We start from the raw sequence: 12,001 nt of genomic DNA on the forward strand, positions 1-12,001 counted from the left end.
TTTAAGAGGAGGCAGCTATATAAAAGTTTTAAATGAATAAATAAAATAAATTCACGGAACACACATAAAATCTGTTCACTAAAGAAAGGGGGAAAGTTATTTTTGCTAGCTTTAGCTTTTTTATATATTAAATAATGTATATTACCACTAGAGCTAATTAATGTCAGCTTTTCTCCAGTTAGAATATATAATGAACACTAAATGTATAATCTATCTATATATCCTCTCTTGGCTCTCAGATTCTGTTTATGTTTAAAACCATTCATACAAAAGCGGGGTAGCATTTATTGCATAAAATCCTCTGGAAAATACAGACTAGATCAAAGAAATAAATTTAGAACCATATTAAATTTAATCTAGTAATCTTAGTTGAGTACTATAACACCTAAATGAACATACATTTAGTAGATATAACCTAATTTAGTTTGATGTGAGCTGACATTCATTGTTGCACTTAAGAAATTATGGTTCATACTCTAATTAAAATCCATGTAGAAATCTGACAGAGAGAATATAATGTTTCACTACATTCTCTCAGTGGGATTTTTTTTTAACTTTTCAACAAATTGCCTACCAGCCTGCATACTTACCACTGATCTGTTCCATGAAGCATACATTGCCATTGGTGTTAAAAGCCAAAGTGTCAGGAGTGATGCAAAGGGTCTGAAAGACTGTAGAGTGGATAATGCTCTTCAAAGACTGACTACACTCCAGGCAAATAGCCCAAATATCCTGCTCAGTAAGACAGCTATCTTGCAGTGAAAGAACATCAGCAAGCGACACATTCTCCTGCCAAGACAAGAATTCAGAATTACTCCACATTTCAGTACAGTGAACTTGATGAAGCTAGTTCCAAGTAATGCAGAATCCACCAACCCAACACATTTCCAAAAAGTTCAAAGTTTTCTAAGACAAAAATCTTGTATTTCAGGTTGTACCTTAAACCTGCTTACTTAATTCTACTTTACAATTTAAATCTCTTCTCTCTCTCTCTCTCTCTCTCTCTCTCTGTGTGTGTATGTATGTGTGTGTGTGTGTATGTGTATGTGTATGTGTGTGTATGTGTGTGTGTATATAGATAGATAGATAGATAGATAGATCGATCGATCTTTGGTTGTTCGGGTTTTCTCCCGCGTAAGATTCGAAGTATCTAGGCAACGTTTCGATGAAGTCTCATTCATCATCTTCACGCATTGAAGAACATAAGAACTCAATCAAAAAAGAAGAAACAACCTCTTCCCTGGTCCAACACCTCAAAACCACAGGACATGAGATTGACTTTAAAAATACCAGAACCATCACCAAAACCGAACACTTCAACAGCAGAATAATCAGAGAAGCCATAGAGATAGAAAAACGCCCACACAGCATGAACAAACGAGATGACACCTCCCGCCTTCCAGCCATTTGGAAACCCGCCCTCATGAACAGACGAGTACCTAACATGAAGAATGACACCAGACCCACACCCATGAGAGCCACACAAGATGCCACCGCCACACTTCCATGTAGAAAACAGACTCACACCCACTCAGAAGATGAGACATGACCACGGACCAGAAGCCGCACTGCAGCTGCATCACTATCCACTTCAAACCCCTCCGAGCCATACATGAAGCAAACCGACACCCGCTATGAAGATGCAGCACGACCACGAACTCGAAGCCAAACAGCAAGATCACAGCTCACCAACTCAAATCCCCCAGCAACTAAGACTAACCTGAGCACAACCAAGCCCCCACCTGAACAGAACACGCCTCCAGCCAATCAGAACACGACCAACCCCACAACCAATCAGAACACAGCCAAACCCCCTACCAATGAGAACACACCCCCACCCAATCAGAACACAGCCAAGCCCCCACCCAATCAAGTCACACCCCCACTAGCAGTTAAAAGGAAGAAGCAGCTGCAATCTCACATCACTCTGAGAAGCACAGAGCTGAAGACAGAAGCCTGAAGATGATGAATGAGACTTCATTGAAACGTTGCCTAGATACTTCGAATCTTACGCGGGAGAAAACCCGAACAACCAAAGATCCACATACATATATATGGCATTCAGCTTTGTTCGGGTATTTTCCCACGTCATTGTAGTTGTGCTTTTAAAGTTGTAGCAACGTTTCGGCAGAATCTCATCTGCCATCGTCAGGCTTCCGCAGATGGACACAATACAAAAGCCTCATGATGGCAGATGAGATTCTGCCGAAACATTGCTACAATATAACCATCTCTAAACTTCCAAGTGCATCTTATCCGGAAGAGTGATTTGATAAATTATATCAAGCATCACAGTATCAGACTGCAGAAGGTTCATAGAACAAAGATCTCATGATTTCATGCTCTCCTTCTTTCTTCCCTTCAAAGATTTTCTAACCAATGTAAATATTATTTTGGTACAGGCAAGTAGGGAGAAAAACACATAATCCACCATGGAAATCTAAAGGAATCCCTAGAGAAAAATTGTCTATGACATTTTATTGATTTTTATATCGCTTCATTTAACTGCCCTGTGCAGAATCAAACAGGTTCTTTGATTATTGAGAAGCTGCAGGAAACGAAGCCAATGAAGAGATGCTTGGAACAATAATGAAGAAAAACAATGTGAATGCATATGGTTGCATGGTATATTTGGCAGTGTTTCATGGTGGTAAGAGCAGTGAAACATGTGAACTTCACTATGTTTTCTGCATGTTGAGATTTGTATTTAAAGACTCTATCTAAGGTTACTCTGCCTCTTGGGTAAGAATTGCAGAACACTATGTTATAATAGAATTGTTCTCGTTCATTCAGAGATGGATACCAGTTGGGCAAAGTCTAGTAAGATTAACTCGGACAATCTCTTATGAGACCATCTGAGATTCTTTTGAGAAGACTCGGGATTTAGACAAAGCTCTCTGTGGCATGAACTCTGCCTTCTATAGGCTGGAGTTATACCCTACCAGTATCCAATTTTGGCTCTGGATAGACTCACCCTGCCACAAAAGCACTGGGTTCATGGCTTGGGGATCCTCTTGAACTCATGATTCCTACTAGAACAGTAGAAGGAGATCATGGCAAGAGGGAATGTGATTCCAGCTTCAATCGGTATTCCGGTTCCAGGCCTCCTTGTATGCAGCTAGCAAGTAGGCTGGCTTGGTCGTTCAAGAGCGAGACACTAGCGAAGCGGGCACAGCAGCACCTGCACTTTCTGTATCGCATGAGAAAAATACATCTTCCTCCTGCTGTCCTTATCACTTCCTATAGAACAGGGTGTCAAACTTGATTTCATTGAGGGCCGCATCAGGGTTGTTTCACCTTGGGGGCCCGGGCGGGGGGGACATGACCAGGGTGAGTGTCATAACTCATCGACTCACTCATCGAGGCTCCGTTTTTGGCCACGATGGCCTCCTGCAGCCCTCTGCCAGTGAAAACAGAGCTCAGGAGGGCCACACGCATCTTTTTTCTTGGACTTTCTATTATTTTGCGACAACTGGAAATCATCTTGAGATCCAAGAAACAGCTATCACATAAAACCTTGTGTGCATAACTAAATAAAAATAACCAGTTCTTCTCAGAAAAATGTTTAAACTGTTGTGGCAAAGTAATTATAAACCTACTTAGAAACAACATAGCATCTTTTGACAGAAATGCCTAAAAAGGTTTTATACATTATATAGAACACATCACGTGGATGGAAATATAATCACCTAGAGTGTGGCTTCTAAGGGAGCCTAAATGCCTATAAAATATTGACAGTTGGCAGATGTATAAAAAGAGGAAAGTTAGAAATCCAATAGTTCTTTTTTTTAAGAAAAAAATCCCTTTTTCCTTTTTTTTCTCTTTTCTTTCCACTCTGATATTTTTTGTTAAATTTGCTTTTATTTTTTATTAATGAGTTTGTATGCATGTGTATACAAAAAGTATGTATTTAATGTATGTACTTATATAAAGTAATATAATTTTAATACTAATTATCTTAAGATCAAAACCTTTATCATATAACAAACTTTCTAATGCAATTTGCAACAGGTATTTTGCCAATGTAATACTCAACTTTGTATGAAAAATTCACATAATTTTATCCATGTACTATCGTTGTATTATAATTAATAGTGAAAGAAAAAGGGTATTTCCATCTTAATTTTCAATACTCAAAGATATCTAAATATAATGTTAATAATCTTCAATTAATATTGTATAAACTGTGCTGTACTGAAACAACAAAATGTATCCAGGCTTACAACAACATAATAAAAAGGAAAAAGAAAAAGAAAACTTCTAAGACTTAAACTCATGCCAGACTGGACCACCCTCATTTCAGAACCAAAATGGTTGTCTTCTGAAATCAGCTAATGTAGAGAAGGAGTGGCCCCCTGGGGATAGAGTTAAAAGAGGGATCAGCCTAGATCCCTATGTAGTCACAAGCAAACTAAGTCCCAACCACTCCTTGAATTGTATTGACCTTTATCTGAACTTCTAGCAGGTGCTAACCATTAGTTGAAAGAGATTCTTATGGGTAGACTGTTTAGCAATAAATCAATTTAACTGGTACCTTACATGTAAACCTGGTTTTTCGATGCCTGGCAGTTAATATCTTATGACTTATTAGAATTTCATTATTATACTTTAGAGCTATGTACCTACTTTACTCACTTCCATGTGTTCTTAATTTATTCTATTTGTTCCCTACACATTTTTTAATTACCTCTAACAGTAAATAAAACAAAAATACTACCACTATGGTCCCAATGGAATGTTCGAAGACAGAGTCCATACTGTGTCCCTAAACACCTGCAAGCATATTTTTATTAGAAGCCCAATGAATGGAACAATTAGCTCAACCCACAGTGTGCTTGTAAAACATTCTGGCTTCAGTAATACATTTCCTGGCAAGCCTATTTAAGGCTGGAAGACATACTCTCTTGCTAAAAGAATACTGTAGGCTACAAGGCTAAGCCCCATGGCAAATGCTTTCCCCCTGGTTACAATTCTACTGCTGTAAATATGAATGGTCTTACCATATGGCAAAGGCACAGGCATATACAAATTCTGTACAGACCATGAAAAAGTAACATTCTCTCCATTTGAGGGTGGCCATATTCGTGGGAAAGCATTTTAAGAATTAACGGAAGGATAAAGTCACACCAGAGTTCCTCTGCTTTTCTGTCCTCAGGGGAAAAAAAATGTGTTCTCACTCAAAAGGAAAGATTTGGCTCTAATTTATTTTTAATTGTCTAGGTTACCATCAAAGAACTATATAACTTTTCCAGCAGTTTATAAGCTGAAACGTTTTACTCCTGAACTGAGTTTCAAGGGGGGAAAATTCCACTGAGCATCCAAATTGAATAAAAAGATGGGATACAAATTTGTTCAATAAATAAAGTGGATTTAATTTTCTACATTGGTTATGTTAGCAGTTCTATTTCATATCTGCTTGGTTTTGATTTTTAAATGTTGATGTTTTTATTTTCTTCTTGTTTTGCTTTTATTTATGTGAAGCCTTGGCAGCCTTCCTCCTGTGGAACAGCTTGAATACAAATATTTTTTTAAAAACCCTCTTTTTGATCAAGCTTCTGAAAAATGGTAAAAATCTGGCTCTGAAATTACATTTGGAGGATGTCAGATTTTCTTTTATGATCTACATCAGCTGGTTAGTGCTATTGTAATTTATATTGTGATTTCTTTGCTGTCTTTAATCTTGACTTCTCTCTGTTTTGAAGCACAGCAGCATAGAAACACTAGTGATAAATAACAATAAATAGTATACAATCATTATGGCATCTGGCCATAAACAAATGAATAAACAAAACAAACATAGCTCTTTCTAGGATAAGTGGAAAACAAAAGGTACGTCTCCAGGTGGTTTTTCAGGTGCAATTTAAAGTTACAATGCAACATTTTGAAAGAATAATGTCATACTTCCCAAAGGATTACATTCTGGACTAAAGGCCAGTCTAGTTCAATCTTCTATTTTCAAACTGACTAACCAGATTTCTACAGAAAGCACGTGAAAGTCCCACAGCAACTACTACTAGTTCCCGTTCTCAAAAGCATATTGTCTGCAAAGTTGGAGATATTATGGGTAGTTATCAACTTACAACTGGTTGCTTAGTGACCGTTTGAAGGTACAGCAGACCCCCCGCCCCCAATGCTACTTATAACCTGATTCCGAAGTAACAGCCACTGCAGTGTCCCATGGTCATCTGTCCTAAGGACCAACTGCAGGATGCTGCAATAGGAAACACCCACTCCATCCATCTCCTTCCCCATCTCCTCCCACCGGTATTTGGGTCTGCTTCAAACTCCACTGGGCTCTACACCTTCCTCCTCACCTCATGAATCCCAATCCAATGCAGCTGTCCAGAAAATGGCAGCCATTTCTGGAAATGCCACAGGTCCCACTAAAGGAGTGACCGGACCTCCTTCCTTAACCCTAGCTCCGGAGATTTCTGAAAGATAAGCGACCAATGGATCACGCAGGGTGACGAGGGTATGGGACACAATGGGGTGAGAAGCAGGCCTCGGGGGAAGGTAGCAGAGCACGAAGTGCCTCAAGGGATGGGGGAGGCCCCTGAGGGACCCCATGTGTTTGTTTAATGACTGCATCAGGGAGTGGTGATCACACAGGTACATCACTTAATGTTCCTTAAACAGCTATCACAATTTCCAGCCGTAATGGGCAGGCTCCATAATGGTCATTGGCTGAGGGCTACCTATATATTATTTCAACCATGTTGCACTCAGTTAAGAATTTAACGATAACTTGTGAAGAGACTTTCATTCAGAGAAATAGCACTAGCACTTAAGACTTATATACCGCTTTATAGTGCTTTACAGCCCTCTCTAAGCGATTTTACAGAGTCAGCCTATTGCAATCTGGGTCGCCATGGTACTGAAGTTATTGTAAACACAGTTTCTCAGGCACATTCTTTAGCAGCACATCCTTTAATATTAGGACGAGTCAAACATAGACACAATTCCGCTTCACTTTTGATAAATGTTTGTTTCAACCAGATACTAGCAAATTTAGCACAGCACAGAATTCAGACCAGCTGGCAACTAGTAATTGATCAGATAGGACACTGACAAGTTAAGGAAACTCTGTGGTATGAATGGGTTCAGTCCCAGGATCATGAAAGTTAACCTTATTCCTTTTCCCCACTCTGATCATGTCATTGATTCTAAGGAGAGGCATTTCAAAGTCAGGCTGGACAGTAAAAAGCCTAGTTTGAAAGCAGCCCACCCCCCCTTAAAACATTTTACTAATATTGCATAAGACAATATAGCTGAATCATGCTTTTTCAGGCTACAAGAGACAGATTCATGCAATTATAGGAAGTCCTCAAGTTACAACAGTTCAACCAGTGACCGTTCAAAGTTATTATAGCAGTGAAAAAAGTGACCTATGACCATTTTTCACACTTACAACCGCTGTAGCATCCCCATGGTCACATGATCAAAATTCAGACTACTGACAACTGTCTCACATTTATGACAGTTGCAGTGTCCCGGGATCATACGATCACTGTGATCATCCAACAAGCAAAATCAACGGATAAACCAGATTCACTTAACCAGCATGTTACTAACTGCAATGATTCACTTAACAACTGTGGCAAGAAAGTTCGTAAAATGGGGGAAAGGTCACTTAATAAATATCTTGCTTATCAACATAAATTTTGGGCTCAATTGAGGGTCATAAATCAAGGACTACCTGTACTGCATCTTTTATGACTTAGGCCGGTGTGGTTTTCTACTCCCAGAATCGCCCAGCCAGCAAGAATCCTGGGAGTCGAAGTCCACACATCTGAAAAGTCGCCAAGGATGTGTCAGAAACCCCGACTTGCGTTACAGAGAGATCACTTTTATGCTCTTGTTTCCAAGTTAGGAAGGATCTGGGAGGGATATTGTTCCAAGAGACTCCTTGGCGGGTTTATACACCCTCCCTCTCAGCAGCTCCCTTGCAAGACTAGTTCCTAGGATGTGCTTCAAACATATAGTGCAGGAGTTGATGGAACAGGACAGGTTTCAAGTAGAGTAGAACAGAATAGAGTTGAGTTGATGGAACGGGACAGGAGTAGAGTTGATGGAACAGGACAGGTTCTAGAGTAGAGTTGATGGAACAGGACAGGTTTCAAGTAGAGTAGAGCAGAATAGAGTTGAGTTGATGGAACAGGACAGGTTCTAGAGTAGAGTTGATGGAACAGGACAGGTTTCAAGTAGAGTAGAGCAGAATAGAGTTGAGTTGATGGAACAGGACAGGTTCTAGAGTAGAGTTGATGGAACAGGACAGGTTTCAAGTAGAGTAGAGCAGAGTAGAGTAGCAGAGTTGGAAGGGACCTTGTAGGTCATCTAGTTTCACCACCACCACCACCCACTCAAGCAGGAGACCCTATGTCATTTCTGACAGATGGCTGTCCAGTCTCTTGAAAGCCTCCAGTGATGAAGCACCTACAACTTCTGAAGGCAATTTCTGTTCCATTGGTTCATTGTTCTCAGGAAAAAAAATATATCCTTATTTTGAGGTTGAATCTCTCCTTGTTCCATTATTCCTTGTCTGGTCTTCAGGTGCCTTCAGGTGCTTGACCCCTCCCTCTCTGTGGCAGCCCCTCAAATATTGGAAGACCGCTGTCCTGTCTCCCCTGGTCCTTCTCTTTACCAGACTAGCCAAGCCCAGTTCCAGCAACCGGTATGTTTTAGCCTCAAGTCCCCTAATCACCTTGGTTGCTCTTTTCTGTATTTTTTTCCTAGGGTCCCAACATCTTTTTTATAGCGTGGTGACTGATGCCCAGGGAAGGAACTCGAGGCCACCTGCCCAATTTTAATCCCCCCGCCCCGCCCCGTCGACACCACCAGCCCAGAAAGCCGCCCGGTAGCAGGCAGGGCTGTTCTTGTCCCGCCGCCAGAGCTGCTCACCTCGTCCTCCGAGAGCGCCGGCAGGGGGTCGAAGTCGCAGCACTCTTCCTCTGCAAACTCACCCATCGCGGCTGCTTCCGAGGGTCCTTCCTGGCCCCCGCCGGGACCAGAAGCGACCCGAGGGGACTCGACTTCCAGCGGCCAGCCGGGCTCTCTCCGGCATCCGCCCCCTCCCCACTTTCTTCTTCTTTCGCTAGTTGCGGGTCCGTCTCTTCTCCTTCCCCGACGGTTTGGCTCGCCGCGCCTCCCTCCCGGCGCCGTCCGACAACTGTGTTTGCCGAGCGAGGCAGCGCCCCTGGCAACCGAGCTGCCTCGCCTTCGGCCGGGCTTGAGCCAAGAACGGAGGCTCCGCCTTGTTCCGGGGCCGGTGGCCGAAAGTGGGGGAAGCATCGCCCGCTCTCCTTTAAAGAGTAACTCCGCTAGAAGCCGAAGAGAAGTTTCCGCGCTGCAGCTGCTGATTGGCTGTTTTTGGGGGGCTTAGCTTGGGGCTCTTGAAACGCTGAGCTTTCCCGCCTTTTTTTTTTTTATTTTTTAAGGATAAATTATGGAGCCCTTTGGTGACTCAAGTCAATGGCGACCAGATGTGGGCCTTACAAATCGTAAGATTAAGCCTTAACACGGAGGTTGGAGAACTTTTGGCATTATGAGGGCTCCCTGGTGCTCTCTGAGCTTGCTGGCTTTCTCACAGATCTTTCATTACCCAAACTAGGTAACATCATCAGCCTTAGCAGCTGAGGGGATTTTAAACCATCATGCTAGCACTGAAGATGTTAACAAGTTTGCTTAATGAAACGTCCGCGAGAAAACAAGCAACCTCAAGACAGCAACAGATAACAGATAATCAAGAGTTGGAAGGGATCTTGTAGGTCATCTAGTCCAACCCCCCCACCCAAGCTGGGGACCCTACACCATTTCTGACAAATGGCAATCCAATCTCTTCTTGAAGGTCTCAAGTGATGGCGCTCCCACAACTTCCGAGGGCAAGGTGTTCCATTTCAACCCTGAGCTAGAAATAGTCTCCTTTGGCATTACGGATTGTCCTTGGCTTGCAACAGTTCATTTAGTGACCATTCAAAGTTACAGTGGCACTGAAAAAAATGACATGACTATTTTTCACAATTCCGACCTTTGAAGCCTCCCCCATGATCATGTGAACAAAATTCAGATGCTTGGCAACTAGTTCATATTTATGACCATTGCTGTGTCCCATGGTTATGTGATCCCCTTTTGTGACCTTCTGACAAGCAAAGTCAACAGGGAAGCCAGATTCACATGACAACCAGGTTACTAACTTACCAACTGCATTGATTCACTTAACAACTATGGCAAGGAAGGTCATAAAATGGGGCAAAACTCACTTAACAATGTTGGGTTCAATTGTGGTCATAAGTTGAGGACTACCTGTATTTCTCAACCTAGACAACTTTAAGAGATGTGGATTTCAACTCCCAGAATTCCCTTGCGCAGACTGAGGAACACTGCTTTAAGGGCTGCCTTTGCCCAATGTTCTTGTATTTACTCGTGGTTAGTTTGAATGGGTAAGATGGGGTTTTCAGAGCATGGTATCCCCTAAATACTTACCTCTAACATGCTGGGCTGAAATGTTGGCTTGTTAATGATTCACTGCATCCTTCAAACCCAACCTCCAGATTAATTTGTCTAGCCCTTCTTTGAACTCCATTCCAGAGTCATTCTGTTAATTATTTTCTGCAGAAAGTGGATGAGTTCATAGTGGAGAGAAGGTTGAGCATATACTGTATAAAGTCAAGCTTAGGATGCAATCCTAAATATTCTTGGTTTGGATGGAGTTCCACTTAAATTCAGTAGTTCAGCTACTGAAGCACTAACTCACGTAGAAACTAATAATGGGTAAATTTTCCCGGAGAAGAAACCGTTTCAACAGAGGCACATAACAAAACGTTTGCCAAAAAAAACCTCCCTCTTGTATTACAATCAATATGATTAGACCATCACAAACATATGCTACACTAAGAAGATGTGTCAACACTGAAACATTGTATACACATTCAGGTGAAATCGCAACTGCATTGGGTAACAATCTTTATAGAATAAACAATACCCAGTTTTTCAGTCTTATTATTCCAAGACATGCCTAATATTTGTACTTGCTCTGTGTGTGTGTGTGTGTGTGTGTGTGTGTGTGTGTGTGTGTGTGTGTGTGTGTGTGAAATAAGACAACCTTCTCTTTTTAGTATAAAAAGACACAAAAACTGGGTGGAATGATTCTCAAAATAAGAGCACAACAACGGAAGAATACAGTTTGCTCAAAAGGAACAAAAAGCAATAGAAAAGGACTTGTGAGATATTAAACTACTCTTGCTCAGAAGAAGGACTAAAAGCGATACTATTATTATCAGGCTTCCCACTACGGCTTGCAATAAATCTCAGTTCTCCAGCCTCTAGTTCAGGAATTGCCTTGGAAGCGAATCCTCAGATATAACCTGGTTTTTTTTATTGCAGATAAGAACGAAGCCAAATGCACAAAAATGATTGGTGTTCCAGAATGTAAAATCTAAGTGTTTTCTTTCTATTTTCCATAATTCACAAATATTGCGTGTTCTCTTGATGGCCAGAAAGATAATTGGATTATAGTTTCATAATGATTTTCACTAGCCTGATAACTTTCGACTGACATCTAAGCTGTCCATTTGTCCATCCTCACATTGGCTGGGTGTCGGGGTAGTTCACACATATGACACACCCACAAACAAAAATTGGAGATTTGATGGTCATATCATTGCTCTTGTCTTGACATTTTTGACTACAACCTATAGACACTATTGGTTGGATATATACCAGAGGTGTCCAACTTTAAGACCTATGGACTTCAGTTCTCAGAATTCCCCAGCCATCCATGCTGGCTGAGGAATTCTGGGAGCTGAAGTCCACAAGTCTTAAAGTTGCCAAGGTTGGACAGCCATGATGTATAGCATCATCCACCCAACCATGAAGATGTAGGTGATGGTTTCAAAACCAAATGATACATCTCCCAAGATAAGTTATACCTTCATAAAAATATAAAACCTTCTTCATGGTTATTTCATGCCTTTTTGAATGATGCATGTACAGGCAGTACTCACTT

The 12,001-nt window shown here is 41.3% G+C and overlaps 1 protein-coding gene across 1 annotated transcript in view; it reads right to left on the reverse strand.

The window, feature by feature from the left end:
* The window catches only part of KNDC1 (kinase non-catalytic C-lobe domain containing 1), a 79,293-nt gene extending 70,005 nt beyond the window's left edge, over positions 1 to 9,288 (reverse strand). The window contains exons 1-2 of the mRNA XM_087932075.1: positions 8,899 to 9,288; positions 591 to 789 (exon numbers count right to left, since the gene is read on the reverse strand). Of these exons, the coding sequence (XP_087788201.1) occupies positions 591 to 789; positions 8,899 to 9,288 (589 nt within the window). The remainder of the gene's footprint in view (positions 1 to 590; positions 790 to 8,898) is intronic.
* Between the last annotated feature and the right edge of the window lie 2,713 nt (positions 9,289 to 12,001).

Source organism: Pseudonaja textilis, chromosome 4, assembly GCF_049901715.1.
Source record: "Pseudonaja textilis isolate UNSWEBS1 chromosome 4, rPseTex1.2, whole genome shotgun sequence".
Lineage (NCBI taxonomy): Eukaryota > Metazoa > Chordata > Lepidosauria > Squamata > Elapidae > Pseudonaja > Pseudonaja textilis.